The 22,554-nt window shown below is 41.1% G+C and overlaps 1 protein-coding gene across 2 annotated transcripts in view; it reads right to left on the reverse strand.

The window, feature by feature from the left end:
- Aatf (apoptosis antagonizing transcription factor) overlaps nt 1-22,554 on the reverse strand; it is a 112,628-nt gene that overhangs the window by 23,117 nt on the left and 66,957 nt on the right. For both annotated transcript variants that reach the window (XR_004945705.1, XM_036197905.1), the window contains exons 9-11: nt 12,784-12,851; nt 9,942-10,022; nt 2,760-2,831 (exon numbers count right to left, since the gene is read on the reverse strand). Coding sequence is in view for 1 of the 2 variants with exons in the window: in XM_036197905.1 (XP_036053798.1) it covers nt 2,760-2,831; nt 9,942-10,022; nt 12,784-12,851 (221 nt within the window). In the remaining variant the exon portion in view is untranslated. The remainder of the gene's footprint in view (nt 1-2,759; nt 2,832-9,941; nt 10,023-12,783; nt 12,852-22,554) is intronic.

The following is a 22,554-nucleotide window of genomic DNA, read 5'->3' on the forward strand; positions in this document are numbered from 1 at the left end:
AACCACTATTTTTATTTGTGTATGTGTGCATATTTATGCACATAGATGCCAGAAAAGGACACGAGATCCCATGAAACTACAATTACCAGCAGTTGGAGAGCCATACAACCTGGTGCTAGGAACCAAGATGAGGCTCTCTGTAAGAAGAATAAGCACACTTAACCGAGTCATCACTCCAGACCTCACCATGAATTTTTTAAGCCATTATTTTGATTTTATATGTACAAGTGTTTTGTCTGCATGTATGTATGTGTACCATATATGTGCTTATGCCCACAGAGGCAGTAAGAGGGTGTCAATCTCCCTGGAAATGGAGTAACAAACAGTTGTCAGCCACCATGTGGGTGCTGGAAATCTAACCGGGTCCTCTAAAGCACTGAGTTATCTCTCTAGCCCCAAATTCATTTTTTTTTCTCTCTCTCTCTCTCTCTCTCTCTCTCTCTCTCTCTCTCTCTCTCTCTCTCTCTCCCTCCCCCTCCCTCCCCTTCCTTCCTTCCTTCCTTCCTTCTTTCCTTCTTTCCTTTCAAGACTTGCTTTCATTTTTAAAAAGTATGTGTGTGTGTGTGTGTGTGTGTGCGTGCGTCTTGTGTGTAGGTATGGGCATGTGAATGCAGGTGCCTGAAGAGGCTGGACGAGTTGGATCTCCTTCAAGCAGGAATTGAACTCAAGTCTTCTGGAAGAGCAGTACGTATTTCCAACCACTAAGCACCTCTTCACTGGTTTCCCTGTCCCCCTGAATTCTTGATCCTTCCACCACCACCTCTGAAGCGCTGGGATGACAGGTGTGAATAACAATGCTCAGCTTTTACTTGGGAACTTTCAAAACCCACTAAAAAGGCAATCATAACTAGGCAGCCACTTCCAAAGCACTTGAGAAAAATGTAGTCACAAAACAGATACAAGTGTATGTAGGATTATCCACAAACTGCCTTATATTCAAACAAACCAAATAAAAAACAGGCAACTATGTTTGCCTATATCCATAGATCTGTTTTCACAGGCAAGAGGCAAAGTGATCTGATGAGGTTTGGTAGCAAGTCTAAAGGCTACACGTGACTTGAGAGACACCTGGCAAAGCCAGGCCAACCTACAGTTAACCAGTGACTTCATTTGGCAAATGTTTACACTAAAAAGATTACCACAGCATTATTTGTGATAAAAATGATGTGTCTACTAGTCAGTCAATGGCTAAATGATAGAAAAATATTGTAGACATTTGAATTTTAAAAATTATTTTAATGACAACAAAATGCTCACAGGCCAGGCAGTGGTGGCACACGCCTTTCATCCCAGCACGTGGGAGGTAGAGGCAGGCAAACTCTGTGAGTTCGAGGCCAGTCTGGTCTACAAAATAAGTTCCAGGACAGGCAGGACTACACAGAGAAAACCTGTCTCGGAAAACAACAACAACAAAACAAAAACCAAAAGCCAAAAACAAACAAGCAAAACAAGAAAAAACAATTCTAGAGCAAGTACAAGGAAGGTATTAGATAAGCTATGAAAGGCCCAGCATGGTGGAGGCCAGCCTGGTCTATAGAGAGTTAAAAGCCAGCCAGGGATATGTAGTGAGACCTTACCTAAAAACAAACTGCCAAACATAACAGTGCCAAAGAATAAGGAAATAAAGAATGTTGGGGTCATAATAAACAGATACACGTTAGTTTGGAGGAGCTTCCACCAACCTATACAGTTTTAGTATCAAAAGAAATGATTCATTGAGTAAGACAGGAAAGCAGGAGTCCATGTTGCTATACATGAAGCACTCAATAGTAAATAAATACAAGGAAGGGGAATCTCTTCATTAGAATAGAATGCAAATTAATAAAGAGAAGAGGTAATTCATCTTCCTCTTCCTCCCCCTTCTTCAACAGGAACTCATTATGTAAGCCCTGGCTGGTCTAGAACTTGCTATGTAGACCATGCTAGCCTTTAACTTACAGATATACACTTGCTTCTGTCTTTCAAATGCTGGGAGTAAAGATGCATGTCATCATACACAGCAGAAGAAATTATTCTTTAAAACAACAACAACAACAACAACAACAACAAAACCTAGCTGTGTGTGATGGCAAACACCTGTAATCCCCTCACTGGGGTGAACAAGGCAGAAGGATGGGTTTGTCTAGACTACACAGAATTCCAGTCTGGCCTGAGCCAAGAAAATAAATAATAAAGTAAAGCAAGGCAGTACAGCACATGTCTTTAATCCCAGCACTTGGGAAGCAGAGGCAGGCAGATATCTCAGTCCTAGGCCAGCTTGGGCTATATAGTGAGAGCCTGCCTTAGAATAAATAATACAGTGCTGTCTCTGAATAACAATGAACATCCACACTTCCCCTCTGTATCCTATCACTACAGCTTCATGAACACCTACTTCTTTTATTAAAAAAAAAAAAAAGTCTGCAATCCCAACAGCAGCTTCAGCAAACACAACAGAAGCTCCACCCCTCCTCATGAATGCTGCCTAGACAGCACATGCACCAGGTGCACACAGAGCGACGACTCTGCCATGGAGAGGGGCTCAGATGACCCGGGCAAGTGGACTAATGCTGAGACAAAACAAAAACACTAAGTGGCAGTGTTGAGATTTACGAAAATTTTGATTTGACTTTTTAGTAATCATGGGAGTAAACACATGACAAGGCCCTTGTTTCAATGCCAATGACTGATAAGAAACAGGAGGGTAATAATAGGCTGTAGAACTTGTCAATACCAAGCTTTCATGAACCCACTTGAGACAAAAGTAATCTACTGCTCACCTGGCATCATCATTCATTTCAGTGTGGTCAATAGGTGCCATGAAACTCAGGAGCTTGCTAAGGACATGAAACCTAAATAAAGCAAGAAAACAACAGAAGCAACATTAGCAATCACTACCTCAGCAAAGAAAACATTCTACCAGTTGAACCCCATGAATGATCCCATGGACTTGGATTCAGGGTAGAGTAGGAGAAAGTTCACAGGCACTTGCCACTCTATTCTCTCTTTTCCCCTTACTGCAACAGGCAACAATCTGGTAGCAGAACAGTGAAAGTGACAGTTCAACATGGACACATTAGATCACAGCTAAGTAGGTGGGGAAAAGATACACTTATGCCTTCGAGCATCTATAAATCTTTAGACATCATTCCAGATAAACGCCAACAAGGACCCAACTACCTTAGTTTCCTTTTCTGTGAGCATCTTAGTTTTTAGTGACATTAAAGTCACCTACTAGCAAGAGGACTGTCAAGAGAACAGGCCGTGCCAACACCGTCACTCACTGGTGCTGGGTCCCCAAGCCAGGAAAGACTCCCACAACTCTACCATCTCCACAGGAACTCTGCTGGGTCTTTCACAGTCTTACCTTCAGCTGAGGGAGCATAGCTAAGTTCTGAACTACTCCGAGGTCAATTTTAGTTTGAGATGTCATGAAATTTAAGCTACTGCACCTGCACTTCCTGCCAATATATAAAAGGTATTTCTGTGTGCAGAACTTTGAAACTTCCAGGTAAAATGAACTAAATATACCACATAATACAAATCAAATTGCACCAGAGAATTCCACAATGTACCCTTTTTTATTCTTCCTATTAGAAAAAGCTTGGATGACTTTATATACAACCAAAAACATAGACATATATGTAAAACAACTTTTTGAGCAAAACCTTTACAAACAAAAATCCAATGAATATTCTCATGCATAATTATTTCAGGTTTAGAAACATTTTACAGATATCGAATCACTCATATCTAAACCTCCCAGATTTCATTCTCTTTCCAACAAATGAGTTTTACAAAAATAACAGCATTCCTTTCAATCCAGAGTAACAGAAAAAATACATACTTACATGCACAAACTCAGTTTAAAAATGAGACTGTAATGTAGTTATGTCCCACATACAATGCTTTGGTTAGTGATGGCTCCACAGTCAAAGGCATACACTCCACAGCCTCTGTGTCATAGGCTGTAACACATAGCTTTGTGTAAATGTGTAAGCAGGTCACCTAACAGGTGAGCAACATTCTGTATTGTCTTCACACCTTCAGACTGTGCCTGTGACTATACAGTTTATTAATGTTATACCAAAAGACATCTATATAGTTTCTTTCCTTTATAAACATTTTATACAATTAAAAGTTTTTGTTTGTTTATGACAGAATTCATATTGCAGCTCAAGCTGGTCTCAAGCTTGAAACATTCCTTTTGTCTTGGTTTCCAGGGTGCTGGGATTATAAGTGTGAACCACCACACCTGACTCACAAAGGGCTTTGTTTTTCTTTCTGAGTTTTAGTGATGCTGGGATTGAGTCCAGGGCCTTGTACACACTAAAAATAATTTGAGACCATGAGGATATTTGTTTCCCCTCAGAGTTTTTCTTTTCTTTTTGGTACAGGGTCTCATTATGTAGCTCTAAGTGGCCTGGAACTCACTTATGTAGACCAGGCTGGCCTACAACTCCCAGAGACCATCCTGGCTCTCCTCAGATTTTTTTTGCCCATTGGTTCAGTATCTGTTTGTGGGCCTTATCTGAAAAATGCATTGCTATATGAAGCTGGGGGGGTGACACAAGGGGTAAAGTGCTTGGTGTGAAAAACAGAGGATCTGAATTGGGATCTCCAGAACCCACTTAAAAGCCAGGCACAGTGATGTACCTGGAACCAAAGTGCTGGGGCAGTGAGGTAACAAGAGGATCCTGGAAGCTTGCTGACTAGCTAGCCTAGTCAAGATGGCACACTCAAGTTTGTAGAGAACAATAGGGAAAGCAAATGATGTCAACTGCTGGCCTCCACAGATGAATACACACACACAATTTTTCTTTTTAAACTTGAAATAAAATATTTGCTGTGGTGTTTGCCCAGTGGTGATTTTCTACTTCTTTTGTTCTCTCTACATTTATTTTTAACCAGAATTATGCATGACTTTGGACAGCATATTAACTGGTATCCTAAAGGCTTTTATCAAACAAACCAGACAGTAAGAGTTGCACTCAGGAGGCAGAGGCAGGCAGATCTCTGTGTCTGAGGCCAGCCTGGACCACTGAGAGGTCCAGGTTAGCCAGGGATACATAGTGAAACGCTGTCTAGAGAAAGGGAAAGAGGGTGAAGGGGTACAGGAGGAGGAACAGAGGGAGAAACAGCTTTTCTAGTATTGAAGACCCCTTGGCTTCTGCTTCTCGTCTTACACAGAAGCCAAGAGATTCTTGAGTAGCCAGGTGGTGGTGGCACATGCCTTTTATCTCAGCATCTGGGAGGCAGAGGCATGCGGATCTCTGTTGAGTTTGAGGTCAGCTTGGTCTACAGAGTGAGTTCCAGTACAGCTAGGGTTATACAGAGAAACTGTCTTGAAAAAACCCAGAGAGAGAGAGGAAGAGAGACAGACAGACTGACTCTTGGGGTAAAGAAAGGGACAACAGGGAGAAGACTTCTGTGACCTCTGACACACCAGGCACTTCTGCTTCACGGTAAACACTCCAGTGTGCACTGTGGTGTCTTTGTCTCTCCTCCTGAGCATTCTTTATCAACTCCTCTCCCTCTGTTAATCCCATATATGCTGATATTTCATGGGGTTCTATTTTTCTCATTATAGACTTATCATATTACACAGTTTTGGGGAAATGCAATTAAATTGCTTCTGAACAACCAAGTAATAAATATCTACATCCTTCTTAATTAAAAATGTCTCTAAAAAAATTAGAACTATCTTCAGGAGGCAGAGGCAGGAGGATCTCTCAGTTTGAGGCCAGCCTGGTCTAGAGTGAGTTCCAGGACAGCCAGAGCTACACAGAGAAACCCTGTCTTCATAAAAAAGACCTTACAAGATTGTGTTAAATTCAACATATTCTAAACAGAATTTATTTTCTCCCTCAACAACAAAAAACAAAACAAAACAAAATTTCTCCTTGTAGCATATACTTAACTGTGGTGATATTGTGTTCCTCAAAATATTGTGCACCCTAATAAACTTATCTGGGGTCAGAGAACAGAACAGCCACTAGATACAGAGGCTAGAAAATGGTGGCACTCATGCCTTTAACCCTAACATTCCAGAGGCAGAAATCCCTCTGGATCTCTGTGAGTTCAAGGCCATATTGGAAACAGCCAGGCATAGTGACTCATGCCTTTAATCCCAGGAAGTGATGGCAGAAAGCAGAAAGGTATATAAGGAGTGAAAACCAGGAACTAGGCTGGTTAGCAGCAGTTCAGCTGAGATTCATTCAGATGAGGACACAGAGACTTCCAGTCTGTGGAAACAGGGTCAGCTGAGGAATTGGTGAGGTGAGGTGACTGTGGCTTGTTCTACTTCTCTGATCTTCCAGCATTCACCCCAATACCTGGCTCCAGGTTTGTTTTTATTAATAAGAACTTATACTTACCCGTTTCTCTTTGGAGTGTTGGAGACCATTCTACCCTCCTCACAATCTTGGCATGAAGTCACTATGAAATACTAAGTCTTCACCTGAATTCATGTTCTGGTCTACCATCTCTTTTATCTAGCCCTTGCTCTCCTACATTTCTAGTCCATTTCCTAGTTCATAAACCCCTAGAACTGTCTTTCTAAAACACAAGTGTAATGACAATATTCCTTTGCATGGGATCTTTAAATGACTTACTGCAGTCTACAGAATAAAGCTGTGATCTAGCATTCACCTAAACACCAAGTCTCGCTGCCTGCCACTCACTGCTCACTTTAAGCCTGAAATTCCCAAGATGGCCCCCAACTATCTCAAACAGGTAAATATTTGTACAAATATTACTTTTTTTTTTTTTGGCCGGGCAGTGGTGGTGCACGCCTTTAATACCAGCACTTGGGAGGCAGAGGCAGGTGGATCTTTGTGAGTTCGAGGCCAGCCTGGTCTACCAATCGAGATCCAGGAAAGGTGCAAAGCTACACAGAGAAACCCCCGTCTCAAAAAGCCAAAACAAACAAACAAACAAATATTACTTTTTTTTTTCTTTCAACTGGTCTAACTCATCTCTCGAGATTCCATGTGGATGTGACATCTTGCAGTCTTCCTGGGTAGTCTGCATGCCTCAATGCTGGGCCAAGATGAAATATGCAGCACCAATAACAAGGTATCACCCTCTGCAAGGTCTGCCTATTTATCCGGACTTGATCTACAGACTATAGTCCCTCTTAGTTTTAACGTTTAGTTTTGTTTTGCTTAAAGCAAACAATGTCTATTGAATGGATGTTGTCAGAATAAGATTTTAATGTCTCTGAATATTTTGGCAGGTGGGGATTTCAACCACCACCAAGTTATATAACCACAGTGACACATACCTCTAATTAACAGTTTAATGAAATTAATTTCATAAATTAATAAAAGAACTTGTATTAAGACAAACCCCTGATCTGTGGAAATGGCTTCCCAAGGAAGCATAAACACAGAGTTTGGCTACTTACTACCCATATAAATGCTGAGCAGGTATAAATGATTACTGCCTATAATCCTGTGTTAAAAAGGCAAGCTCCCATAGCAAACTGGTTAGTTAGACTAGCTCTGGGTTCAAGTGAGAAACCCTGGCTCAATATAAACGATAGAGAGCAACTGAGGAAGACACCCAATGTCAACCTCGGGCCTCCACACACATGTGCACATACACATACAGCCCCCTACACAATAGTCTACTGCTTTCTTTCAACCTGATAAATAAGAATCCTGATCAACATCTTTTGATCTGATCAACAGCCTCATGCTCTAAGTCAGTTACCACAACAGAAGAGTGCTTACTTCCCAATACCAATCTTGACTTTTCCTTTTGTCTAAGGGTTGAAAGAAGAGCCCCATGAATTCTCAGCAAGCACACTACTGGTGAGTGCTACTTCCAGCTCCAGACTTTTTAATCATACTTTGTTTACAGTCACAGCCAATCCTCATTTCTTCATCAACATTGTAGTATTATCATCATTTTATCCAAGACATTTTCTGGCTGACTACTTACTATCTACAAGGCACTACAGTTGGTACTGAGGTTGGAACTATCTGAAAGGATAAAGTAACACCACTCTTGACCACAAAGGGCACATACAGCTTTTGGCTCTAACAATTTAAAAACTCACAGAAACACATTAATGGAGAAATTTTCCTTTCTCCTCTTCCTCCTCCTCTTTTACTTTTTAGGAAGCAGGGTCTCTCAATGTGTAGCCCAGGCTGCCTCAAGCTTTTGGTCTTCCCGCTTTAGCCTCCTCAGTGCTGAGCTTATAGCTTACATCATCACAGCTGGCCTCTCTCAGTTCTTTGGAAGAACACATTTATTTCCAAGAGAAACACCATTAGACAAAGATAAGAGAAAGCTTACTGTGTACCAGATATTACTTATTATTTCATTTAATACCCATAACAAATCTATCAAGAAGGGACTGTCTCCTTTAATAAATGAAACCAGTGAGGACTAGAAAATAAAGAAGCAAAATATTATGACCAGAGTCAAGAGGTGGAATTCAAACAGGCAGTGTGGCTTGAGTTACTCTCTTAATCACACAGTAACAATGCCCAGAGAAGCACAAGAGCTGCATGGTTTTTGTTTGTTTGTTTGTTTTAAGATTTATTTATTTATTATATATACAGAAGAGGGCACCAGATCTCATTGCAGATGGTTGTGAGCCACCATGTGGTTGCTGGGAATTGAACTCAGGACCTCTGGAAGAGCAGTCAGTGCTCTTAACCTCTGAGCCATCTCGCCAGCCCTGAGCTGCATGTTTTAACACAGGCAAGAACTGGAAAAAGTCTAACTATTTAGGCTGAGATGTAAGAAAAGTGCAGCTCCTGTGCACTTCTGCAAAGCTGAATTAGCATTTCCTGGGGAGTCTTGTTAAATCCCAAACAAAGCAAAGTGATTATGAAATCTGCTTTTGTGAAGTTTGTTTTCTTCCTGTCTCAACAGGGTTCTGCTAGTGGCCCAGGCTGGCTTCCAACTTACAATACTCCTGACTGTACCTCCTGAGTGCTGAGGTTACAGGCATGCATTGTCTGAAGACATTCAAATGTGAGACAGATGCATATTTGTGTAAAGGAAATCTAATAAGAGAGGCTCTCTAGTGATGTAGGATTAGCTATCTGTCTAAAACCACACATATATGTTTTATATATGTGTAATATATATATATATATACACTATAATACAACAAGCTAAAGATGTTTTTGGCATGCACCCGAACTCTCAGCAGATTTTCTGACACTGAGGTTTTGTCAGATGACATTACCCCACTCTGGCCCCAGGATACAAACCTAATAGTCTAGCAATATCAGTTCCTACTCTCTTGCTCTGTTTGTTATCTGTATCTTTCTTTAAAAAAAAAAAAAAATTCTATTATTTATGTCCATCTATATGAGGTTAGAGGGGCATCAGATCCTCTGGAGCTGCCTGATATGGGGGCTGAGAATCAAACTTGTCTTGTACAAGAACTGTGTGTTCTCTTAACCACCGAACCATCTCTCCAGCCCTGTCTGTACCTTCCTTGGACTCATTATTAGCTCTAATGTTTTTATACATCAAAAATACTTCTATTTTTCCATAAAAATCATATTCCTCATCTCATGTAAGTACACTGCTAACATTTCCAAAGTCTTTCACTTTTGTCTTTTTAAAGCTAAAATAATCATCTTCCCTGTTTTCTAATGATTTCTTTCAGGGAAACACTAACTGTATTTTATACATCCATTGACAACAATAGAACAAACACTCACTAAACCGTATTTCCCCTTTAGAGTAAAAAACAGGGTCATAAAAACATTTGCACATCATTTTGTTATTTTCATCATACATAAGAACAGAATTGTGAGCAATGCCAGAACATTAACACTCAAGAGACTCAGGCAGGACTTTTAGTTCAAGGTCAACCTGTCTCAAAAAAACAAAATCAGAACTAAAATGGTCAGGAGAAAGAAAGCCAGGACAATCAAAATGAAAGAGAAGCCACAGAGCACACTTTGTTCTTTTGCTTCCCACCAACTTACCGAAGTTTCCTTCCTTTGCTGGCTTTTCTATCTACCTTCTTTCGGATCTTGCTTCGTAGTTTCTGGATTGCAAGCCACTGCCTGGGAAATTTACAAGCCATGTTATGCACCATCACCCTCAGAAACAGTTATGAATATTGACAAATTGGAATTTTTCTCACTAACAACCCTCCAAAAAGAAATCACCAACCTACATCAAATTCCTCAAGATAGTCTTGGGCCAAAGTGACTAATCAATTGGAGAGGATTTGTGCAATGGTAAGAACAAATGGCAGCTGGGAAATTCTACAGCAAATCTGGTTAACAATGCTCCTCAGTATCTGGAGTTGCTCTGACAAGCACTCAATCTGCCAGTCTGCAGGAAAACCCATAAAGCGTAAGCGGCTTGGGTTTCCTCTAATGTTTTGGCTTGTACACAGTCTCTCAATACTGCAAGTGCTGGTTAGTCTGAAATCATCAATTCATTCTTATTTATGTTCTCATTACCCTCCTCACTGTTTTGGTTTCTTTCTTTCTTTTTCTTTTTTTCTTTTTTTGAGCTGAGGGTCGAACCCAGGGCCTTGTGCTTGCTAGGCAAGTGCTCTACCACTTAACTAAATCCCCAACCCTCTTTTGGTTTCTTGAGTGAGACAGAGCCTTTCCATGCAGCCCTGGCTTTCCTCGAAGTTGCCTCTAGCTTCTAACTGCTGAGGTTAAAGACAGGCACCACCATGCCTGGGTCAATTCTCTAATTCTTATTTCTCTTTTCTAATGCTCAGTACTTTTGCTTCTCCTTTCTAATTAAAAAATTTACATGTATTTATTTATTTAGGTGTGTGTGCACTCACTTGTGTATGCCCACACATACTAGAACACATGTAGAGAGGTCAGAAGACAACTCATGGTCTTCTCCTTCCACTCTGTGGATTCTGGGAATCAAACCAGGTCATCTGCAAGAGCAGTAATTCCAATCATCAGACTTGGCAGTAAGTGCCTTTACTTACTGAGTCATTTTGCCAATTCTCCTAATATTTTAAAGAATTATTTTATTTTATGTATATTAATGTTTTGCCTGCATGTATGTATGTATGTGGACCACGTGTGTACCCTGTGCCCATGGAGGTCAGAAGAGGGTGTCCCTGGAACTGCAGTTACAGATGGATGTGAGCCACCATGTGGGTGCTGAGAATCAAACCCTGTTCATAAGCAAGAACTACCAGTGCTCTTAACTGCTAATTCGCTTGGCCTGCCCCTCCCTTCTAACTTTTAATAATTATCCACTAGGCTTATAGTTGTTTAATTTGTATTATATAATATTTACATTCTATCTATAATATTTAAGTATGTATTAATAAAAGGTAAAGACTCTTCTTCCCCTCCCTCAATATAATCTCTTTGATTTTTACCTTTTTTTTAAAGATTTATTTATTATGTATACAGTGTTCTGCCTACATGCCAGAAGAGGGCATCAGATCTCATTACAGATGGTTGGGAGCCAGCATATGGTTGCTGGGAATTGAACTCAGGACTTCTGGAAGAACAACCAGTGCTCTTAACCGCTGAGCCATCTCTCCAGCCTTATTTTTATTTTAAAGAAAGGCAGACTAGGTTGACCTCAAACTCACAAGGTTCCTCATGCATCTGTCTCCTGGGTACTGGGATAAAGGTGTGTGCCACCACCTGGCCTCAATGTAATTTTAGTATCATTACTGCACCTTAAAAAAAAAAAAATCCAGGAAACCTTACACAATAACTAATATTTATTCTCAAATATTCACCAGTCTCAGGCTCCCTAAATTGTCTCTTTTCATAGCTGGTTTATGTTGATCAGGGTCCACAGAGGATTCACTCATCTGTGGTCATCTTAAGGGTCCCTTGGGAACTTAATTTTTCAAATAAGGGATTTGAAAACAAGTTAGAAAAATCTCCACAGATTGCACCTGTGAACAAATGCAAACGGGAAATCGCAGTAGCAGCTAGTCATCTTACCTGACTTCCACAAGGAAAATTCAACCTGAGGTGGGGGGAAATCCAATTACTGTAATCTTAATATAATCTTAATTACCATAATCTATTTTATTGTAAAGTCAGATAAATGTACAATATAATCACCACTTAAATACAATTTGCTCTATCACATTAACTATATGGTGAACACCTCTACAGCATTCCAAAGATACAGGAAATATCAACAATACCCTATCCCAAAATTCAATAAAATTCAACTCAAAATTACTCCATCAACACTAATTTTTCATTGCCTACTCAAAATGCTGCTCTGCCCAGAATCTCATTCTGATATTTGCAGCTTTTGTTTCCTTTCATGCCTTTGTGGTTATTTAAATGCACACCACTCATTAGGTAGCACTCTAAATGCTCTTCTTATTTTCAAACCACAGGATGAAGCATACGAACAAGAGCCTTCCTTCACCACTTTACATTCTACACTGACATCTGGGTAATGCTGCCACATTCCATTCCCAACTGAGCTGAAGCTTCAACTGAAGGTTGGAGGTCTACACTAGGAGAGATTAACAAAACCAATTAAACTGAGCAAGGAACCTGCTGTGCACGGTACCCATTCTGACAGCTGAGAACACAGGCTTAGGCAGAATTAAGAGTACTCAATGGGCTGGGCGGTGGTGGCGCATGCCTTTGATCCCAGCACTTGGGAGGCAGAGTCAGGCAGATCTCTGTGAGTTCGAGGTTAGCCTGGTCTACAGAGCGAGATCCAGGACAGGCACCAAAGCTACATGGAGAAACCCTACCTCAAAAAACAAAAACAAATAAACAAACAGAGTACTCAATGGGAGAAACTACTACACAGGCAGCTTGAATGAACAGAAAATCATATCTAAGTTACCTTCCCATGGCCACCTGATCATTTGGATCCAAGGAGCTGGTTTTCCGCTCTATGAGTTCTCGAAGGAGCTAAGAAAAAAGGATAGCAACTGAGTTATTATCATCTCCCAACAGCAACTGGCTTAAAAGGGCACAGAAGGAATTCTGAAAGGCACAGTGACCACTCTCAAGCTACAATCAGTAAGGGAGAATTTCCATTAGCCTTTTATATTTATATAGTTTTCAAAGGTAGCCACCACAATAGCTGAGAACAGATGTCCATTTGGATGACTTATGGTACTACAGTTTGTTTCAAATGAATCAATGAGTGTGCAACATTCCTTTCACTGCTTTTAAAACCAGTTGTGCCTGTCCAATCAACAATGGATAATTTTTAAAAGGTTAGGTGGGAAGGGCTGTGGACAGAAAGGGAAATGCATCAACTTCCAACTAATGAGATAATGGTGCAAAGTTAACTTCAGAACTATAACCCCAGCAATAAGAAAGTCTCCCCTGAAAGTCTTGACTGTCAATAATAAAGAGAATGGACTTCATCCCCTTGCTTCATACAATCGTACTCTGCCATGCTGGTGATACCAACTGACTTAACCAGACATGACACAAATACACACAGCCACTGAAGTTTTGAGGAACCAAAAAGAAGTCATTTGTGTTCATTTCAAGTATAATAGGGAGTGGGTCTCCATCATCTCTGGTTAACTCCATGGGGGTTCTAACATTATTCTCCCATTCTCCTCTTAATCCTGGTATTCCACTGCATCCAATAAAAATCTCAATCTATTCCTTTCACACACTTAGGAATCTGCATAGGACCTTGAGTCCTCAGTGCACTCAAGCATTAAAAGAGAAGAATTTTAAGTTGCAATAATAAAAGTTGGTGTCGCCTCTCCTATATAGGTGCTACAAGCAGAGAAATGACAACAGAAATTGTTTCCAGACATCTCAGAGAAATCTAAAATTAACTAGTTCCTGCTAAATATCAATAATACAGGTTTGGCTTTAAAATGTATTTCTTCACAAAAACAAGCAATTATTTTGTAGGTAAAGCATAGTAGTATTACAGATATTATTCACCAAATTAAAGAGCTGAAGCCTATGCTAGGATGGAAAAGAAATAAATTCCTATGAAAGTAGTTTACTGTCTAATTTTCATTTGTGCATGTAAGTAGGAAGTAAAATTTATATATAAAAAAATCCACTTCCATAAGATGCAGCTTTACTGCACAAAGGAAAGGATATCTCAATCGCAATTAAAAATCCTCCTGTGAAGTTTTCTCATTTGCTTATTTTGGGCATTATTACCACAGCAATTACGTTTAAAAATGCAGGGACCAGAGGCCACTGGTTTATTATCACTAGAAAACAGCAAGCTATTTCTCTACCCCGTTTATCTGATTGATTCCCAACATCTTTCTGGCAGCCAATCTATCAGTTTATCTCTCCTACTTCATCACAGTCACTTCTGGCAGCTAAGTACAAGATCCAAATCCAGTGCTACACAGACACATGACATGGTAAACCTGTGTAACTCGGCTGCTGAGTAAACAGCTGCCCGAGGGCTCAGTGCAAATGGGCTCTGCTTCCTAGTCAATGTTCTGGGAGAAGCAAGCATGGTGAATGGGTGAGGGGAAAGGTTAATAATAATAATTGTTTTTAAATGAAGAGAAAAGAATGAAATGACTTCATTTTACTGCCCTTACCTTGTTCCAGCCACAAAAGAGATTACAACCACCATTCCTGGTTTTCTTAATCACCCCTAACCCCTTGAGCCTGGACAGTCTTGGCCACTAGGGGACAAGTGCTCATGGAAGGCTGCTCCAGTACAGCAGGCACTGCCTCACTGAAAGGGAACACCGCATGACCGACAGAGGCTGGAAACTGGAGCCACACAACTGCAGAGGACCAGCAGTAGCTGCCACTCAAGCACCAAGTTGGTGTTGTGTTTCTTTCAAACACCCTGTGTTCTACACACATCCATGGTCTTCATGACTCGAGAGCTTCATACAACTCTTCTTTGTCACTCCTAATGGAGAAGATGCAATCGATCTGTCTGCCTGTCTAGCTTACTGGGTCCAAAATTTCAGAAGAAATAAAGAAAATGGCATCACCATATTACCCACAAATAGTTATTTAGTGAGGTAATGCAGCACTAGCTTCCAGACACCCTAAGAGTAAGAAGCTATATCTTCCTGTTATCTGGATATGCATGTCCCTGGTGACAAGCCATGTGGGACCTCTTCCTGTATTTACTGGTTATCTGTGTATCTTCATGGAAAAATGTCTATTCAGATTCTTTATCCACTTTAAAGTGGACCTGGCGGGCCTGGAGAGATGGTGTGGTGATCAAGAGTACTAGCTGCTCTTGAGGAGGACTCAGGTTTGGTCCTCAGCACCCACTGGTGGCTGACAACCATCTATAACGCCAGTCTCAGAGAAATACAATGCCCTCTTTTGGCCTCCAAGGACACTGTACACACACAGTGCACAGACATAACTGTGGGCAAAATACACACACACACACACACACACACACACACACACACACACACACACTCACACACACAATCTTAAAATTAAGGAAGCCAGGTTGCGTTTTGTTTTCAAGGTGTAAGAGTTCTTCTTATACTCTGTGCACCAGGCCCTTATAAGGGGAAGAGTCTTTCTACTTTCTTGATGGTGTCATTTGCCTCAGGTAAGTTGTTAAATTTGATATAATCTATTTTTCCTCTGCTATTTGTACTTTCAATGTTGTAGATAGGAAATCATCATGTAGCTTATGGTCATAAGTTAATCTAAGAGTTCTCCAGTTTATACGATCCATTCTGAGTTAACTCTGTGTATGGTATGTGCTAGAAAGGTAGAGGTCAAGGTCCACCCTAATTCTTTCATACCTAGATGTCCAATTGTTCCCCTTGTTGAAAAGACTTTGCTTTTCTCCATTTAACTGTCTTGGCAACCTGTCAAAAGGTCAAGCCACTTTTTAAGGAATTTGGGTTTAAGGTCACATAATACCCCCAGGCTTTCTACATTTGTAGTTGTGGGGGTTCCTGACTCCCACTTCTCAGGCTTCTGAGGTCCACAGACACAGACCCTGGAAAGGAAAAGGTTACGACAACCCTTTCTGTAACTCAGCTAGCCTACCTGAGGGGCAGGATTCCTAACACCTCTCTCCTTAGTACACAGAGATAGCCTAATTTCTGTGTTCAGACCCTCCCCCAATGAGATACAAAAGCAGAATCCAGGCCCGTAATCCACTAAGGTGGGAACTGGAGAATGAAGAGTTCAGGGTACCCTCCCTACACAGCAAGTTCAAGGCAACCCTGAACTACAGACCCTGCCTCAAAAAAAAAAAAAAAAAAAAAAAAGGCCTACTGACCTTTCCTTCTGCTCACTTCCCCACAAGAATTTTTCCTTGCTGTCTCCTACTTTACCACCCCAGTTTTACTTTCAGCTCCCTAGTCTTTCAAATTAATCCTAAAGCCAGGTGTGGTAACAGCACATACCTTTAGTTGCAACACTCGGGAGATGGAGGCAGGTGGGTCTCTCTGAATTTGGATATACATAGAGAGTTCCAGGACAGCTAAGGCTACAAAATGAGACCCTGTCTCAAAACAGACAAACAAACAAACAAACAAGTAAATCTAATTAACACTAAAAGAAGCCACCTATGAGATTTTTTTCAACAATATTTCTATTGGTTATTTGGAACTTTCACAAAATGCACCTCAATAACACTTGCTTCCCATTCCTCCCAGGTCCATACCCTCCCACCCTTGTGCCCTTCCCCCCCACCCAAGTCCAATTTGTATTGCCCTTATACTCACTGGAGCATGGTCAAACTCCCAGGGGCCATCCCCTTAAAGATAACTTGAGTCCCTTCCCAACCCCCACTCCCCAGGCCCTGCCAGAAGCCATCAACTGTGAAAAGTTACACTTCAGTACCTCTATCATAATTTTTAAGGACTCTCTTCAATGGCTTCCTGTCTAGACTGTTTGTTTCTTTTTTGGGGGATTGGGGGGGGTTTGTCACAGAATACTTCAATGTCTCTCATTCTTAACTAGACCACAAATGAAGCTTCCTTCTTTCCCTAACAGCCAGCGTGAGCATGGATCATGGACTTTCACATGGATTCCTGTGACAGTATGGACCACAGACATCAACAGGGCCTATGGTCACAGCATGGACTGTGGAGATCTTTCAAGAAGGCCTAATCCAGAACAGAGAAACTGTTCTCCATCTCGGACATCCTACCATTGCTCAGAGCCAGGAGATTCTGTGGCTGGGCAGTGCTCTGGGGGCAGAACATGCGCAACTTTCAGGCTGCTGCATACCACCATCCTGACCATCCTGCCCCACTACCTGGCAACAACAGGCTCTCCAGTCACCACAACCATGCTCCCATACCTGTTGTCACTGCCACCTCTCTCTACCAGGCTCTGTTCCTTATCTTTCCTACCTCTCTTTCACACATTCTTTCATCAAAGTTGCATTACAAGCTGCAGTGTGTGAGACACACACACACACACACACACACACACACACACACACACACCCCTAACCAGCTTTACATGCAAATACTAATTGTAACAAGTCATTGGCCTGGTTCAAAGTTTCTGGTTTCCAAAGCACTATAACTATTACTGAGACTCATTTCATATCCTGTTGTTGCCCAGAGTCAGGGTGATTTTGTGGCTGAGCAGTGCATCCCTGGGCAAGATCCAAGAGAGTTCCAGGCTGCTGTACACCTCTCTGCCCTCAGTGCTGGTTCTCTGAGCAACACCGACTGTGCTTGTAGGCCTGCGGCCCCAGGTTCTCCTTCCCCCAGCAGGGTAGTAGCACAGGCTGCAGTGGTGGTTCCCTGCTGCAGGCCTTACTGGCCTGCGCCTCCGAGTGGGCTGAGACCAGGCCCTGCTCTGCCCAGCGGGTCTCTGTCTGATGTAGCTGCTCCTATCACTGACCTGTTACCACCACGTCTCTCTCTTCTGACATCCTTCCAATTTCATGAGAGCACCTTTAAAAGCATCTTCCCATAAGGCCCACCTCTATTTAGTTGTTCCAGAGATACTATGGGGTCTACAGATGCCTCCTAAGCCACCTCGTCTCCCCTTGGAGCCTCCTGGAGCCTGTCACTTTTGATTTTTACATCTTGAGGCTTATAAAAAATAGACTTGCACATACTATAACTTTAAATATTTGGGAAGGCATTTCTGTACGTACCTGCAGAGGAAGTTCAACATAAAATTATTCACTTCCCACAGGGTTTATGTGTCTCTAACCTCTTTCCACAGGGTTCACTTACTCCTCAATGAACTCTACCGCCTAATGTTTCCTCTTCCACTACCATACTAAAATGAATGCTATCTCCTTCTCCCTAGAGCCTTCTCTAGTTTCTCTCCTGTAACCTTTAATAGGCCTTCAGAGCAAGCATTTCTGTTGTTTACTTCACCATCAGCTTCTAGAGGGCAGGGAATATAGTTATTCAAATTCTTACATATATCCCTGCAAGAACACCATCCACACATTATTATTCAATATATTTTCTTGAATCAAGTAGTAAGTAGTCACCTTAGAATCAAGTACAAAAAGTATTTCGCTTTTATAGGAAAAATACATTAGGAGAAAATGAATAAAGAATAGAATGGAAGGAAATCAAAATGAGTGGATAAATTCTAAGAAACATCTTACTTCTGAAGTTAAAAATAATTCACCTTTTGTTACTAGGACAGAGAATGTATAGCTAGAAGCAGGGGGGATGTCCGCCTAAGTCCCTCCCTGTCTAGGTCTTTCAGGAATCAGTTACCTTTTCTACTTTTGACTCAGCTGTGTTGCACCTGGACTAGAATTTGGAAGGATGACAAGTTTAGACAACAAATGAAGGGGCACTGTTTTCAAAGGCCATAATATTTCACTAAGCTTGGCCATTTGGCTTAAAATTTATTAGTCAAAACAGAAAACTTTCTTACCAAAACCCATGAATTTCTTTAGACATAATATATAATATCTTAATGACTAATAATTTACTGCAACTGTAAGAAAATCACTATCAGCATCAGGCTCTGATATATGAATACAGTAATCTGAATGCTAGGAAACTTCTTGACAATTTGCTTTTCCAATTCAATGGCATCAATCTATTCTTTTGAATCTTTGCTAAAAGTAACAACAGAGTGAGGGTGCTGTTGGTTAAGTTTTACAACAATCCCCATTGCAGATATTCTGGTTCTTGGTCCCAGACATATATTTTGGTGTTTTTTTGTTTTGGTTTTGGTTTTTTGAGACAGGGTTTCTCTGTGTAGCTTTGCGCCTTTCCTGGATCTTGCTCTTATAGACCAGGCTGGCCTCGAACTAAAAAAGATCCGCCTGCCTCTGCTGGGATTAAAGGCATGTGCTACCAACGCCCGGATGTATTTTTTTTTTTTTTTAAATCTGTTATAAAGTTGTGTGTGTCGAGTGGGGGCAGGGGAGTGTCCTTTGGGCTACAGCTCAATTGCTGACTATTTCTGGGCACTTTAGAAATATTTCTTTTAATAGTATCATATAATCTATCATTTGTGTTGAAAAGAATAGAGAAGTCACACCAAGCTAGAGGATTCACAGTTAAGAATCTGGATAGAGAACTAATTCGTGTTGTGTAATTACGTCTGTTAAGTACTAAAAGCCTAGCAGAAACAAACTCTCTTCACAGCCCCCCTCCCCAGCATTCAGATGCCAATAATTCTTCAGCTCCACTAGAATCAATATTCTATTGACTCTGCCATCTTTTCAGCATCCCCCATCGTCATCCTCTCCTCCAGTGCTCACCTTCTTTATCAGGTAGATAAAGATCCCAGAACAAACTCTCCTGGTATACATCCTCTACACTCCTACAGGCTGTGCCTTTGTTATACAGATCCACAACCTTTCATTAGGGATAGAATCTTGGAGTTCAAAAGTTTTAGAATTTTAGCAAAGAAACAAAGCAAAGAGCATATACCATAACTGCCTCAGCAGTCTGGGCAGCACCCAAGAGTCAAACACATGTGCATTCCTGGGTCTGAGTTACTGCACTCAATCTGATTTCTAATTCCATTTACCTGAAATTTTCATGATTTCATTTTTCTTTATTTATAGCCGAATAGTATTCTAGGCTATACATGTACCATATTTTCATTATCCATTCATCAGTTGAAAGATATTTATGTTGTTTCTGTTTCCTAGGCTATTGTGAAGAGAGCAGCAATGGACATGGCTAGGATGCCAAGGAGTGTGGTATAGCTGAGTCATATGGTTGATTCCCCTCTGCCCCCTAAACAAGGTTTCTCCTGGCTGTCCTGGAACTCCTTTTGTAAACCAGGCTGGCCTTGACTTACAGAGATCTGCTTGCCTCTGTCTCCTGAGTACTGGGACTAAAGGCGTGCGCCGCCACCGCCACCGCCACCACTACTCAGTAAGGTAGATTTATTTTTAATTTTCTGAAGATTCTCCACACTGATTTCTGGAGTAGCTAGACCAATTTGCAATCACCAACAGTGGATGAGGGAGTGATATAAGTAAGATTATGAATTCAGCACCATTCCGATAAGGTGCTACACCATAACAAGCTTACCACATAAACAAACACAGAAACCATTGGGAACTTTTTTATTCCAGAATTACAGAGAAGGGACCTTGTATCTATATTTCCTTGGCAAAACACCACCCATGTTAAATCCCAGTGTCTGAACTCAATCAACACCACCTGGCTACAGGAGAAACACAAGCCTCTGTGCCCCGCACTTGTTCACCCCAACTCCCTGACCCTAACTCTAGGTCTTCCGTGACTGAGTCTGTTTGCCTAGTTCCTCCCACCCTTAGAGATAAGACAGAACACTCAGTGAGAACTTACATGTATGCTGCATGTTTCTATCATCAAAAGATGTTAAGTACTATTTATGCATTTACCAAAATAATTGATCTGTTAATGTATGTTATTGATGGAATGTATTATATTAGTTTATTTAATTTTTTGTATTAAATTATCCTTGGATAGATGGGCTAAATACCACTTGGTCATAGTACATAATCTTTCTAATATATTGATGGATTTGACTTTTTGGACTTTTGGTTTTACAGCACAAAGGATCAAATCCAGGGCCTTGCACATGGTAGGCAGGCTCTCTACTACTGAATTTATACATTCATCCCTAAGTTTGCTGGCTTTTATATTAATATGCCTAAGAAATACCAGTTTGTTTTCTTTCTTTATAATGTTTTACCTGCTAATGGTATTAAGATGACACTGGACTTCTTCTAATGACTAATGACTCTTCTTTAATTTCACTTGCATCAATATTGGCTCTTTTAACTTGAAAAAAATTATTACATTTTACCTATTATGTGTAGGTCTGCACATGTGTGTGGGAGGGAAGATAGTGCATGCCACCATACACTTGTGCAGGTCAGAGGAAAACATGTAGGAACTGGTTCTCTCCTTCTACCACGTGGGTTCCAGGGACTGAATCAAGGTTTTCAGACTTGGCAACAAGCACCTTTACTTGTGGAGACATCTTACTGGCCCTAAATCTGTGCACATGTGCACTTATGTACACACATGCCATGGCACACAGGTGAGGTCAGAAGACAATGTGGAGTCAGTTCTCTCCTTCCATCTATATGCGGTATTCTAGTTTCCTCTGCTGCTGTGATTAACACTCTGATCAAAATCAAGTTAGAAAAAAAAGGGTTTGTGGGCCTGTACTTCCAGTTAACAGTTCATCACTGAGGAAAGTCAGGGCAGGAACTGGACACAGGAACCATGAGGGAACACTGCTTGATGGCCCACTCTCTAGCTCATGCTTAGCTATCATTTTAAAACAGATCAGCACCACCTGCCTAGGGATAGTACAACCCAAATTGGGCTGAGTCTTTCTGTATCAATTAGTAATCAAGACTAGCTAGAGCTATATAGTGAGTTCAAAGCCAGCCAGAGCTACATAGAAGATCTTGTTTCAAAAATCAAAACAAGGAGCTGGAAAGATTGCTTAGTGGTTAGGAGCACCTACTAATCTTACAGAGGAATGGAGATTCCAGTTCACAACTAACTCTAATTCCAGCTCCGTGGCTGGAATTACACGTCCTCTTATGGCTTCCATGGACAATTGCACCATGTGTATAGACCCCCACACAAATACACAAAAATAAAAATAATAAAATCTAACTGGGCAGTGGTGGCACACCCCTTTAATCCCAGCACTTGGGAGGCAGAGGCATGCAGATCTCTGTGAGTTCAAGGCCAGCCTGGGCTACAAAGAGAGTTCCAGAACAGCTAGGACTGTTACACAGAGAGACCTTGTCTTGAAAAACCAATAAATAAAATAAAATCTTTAAGACACACACGCATGCATGCATACACACACACACACACACACACACACACACACACACACACACACACACACACAATATAAATGTGAACAAAGGTCCACAGAAAGAGGAGATGGAGTGGAGGAGTGGACTTCTTAAAACCCAGACTAAGTATGATTGCTTCTCCAAACTCACCACTATTTTCCCATCTCAACAAATAGTACTACATTCTTGTAATTACAAAGCCCAGAAATGTTAGTCACCTTTGATTTATCCTTTCATATTCTACATAAAATCACTCCATCAGCAAATCCTCAGCTCAGTCTTCAACTTACCTCCACAATCCAAATACTTTCCCTTCAAAGTCATCCTAGTCTCCAGACACTGTCACTGTACTATCACCAGCTTCCTACATAGTCTGCACTGCTCCCTTGTCCTTCTACCTCTGCC

Source organism: Onychomys torridus, chromosome 8 (genome assembly GCF_903995425.1).
Source record: "Onychomys torridus chromosome 8, mOncTor1.1, whole genome shotgun sequence".
Classification (NCBI taxonomy): Eukaryota; Metazoa; Chordata; class Mammalia; order Rodentia; family Cricetidae; genus Onychomys; species Onychomys torridus.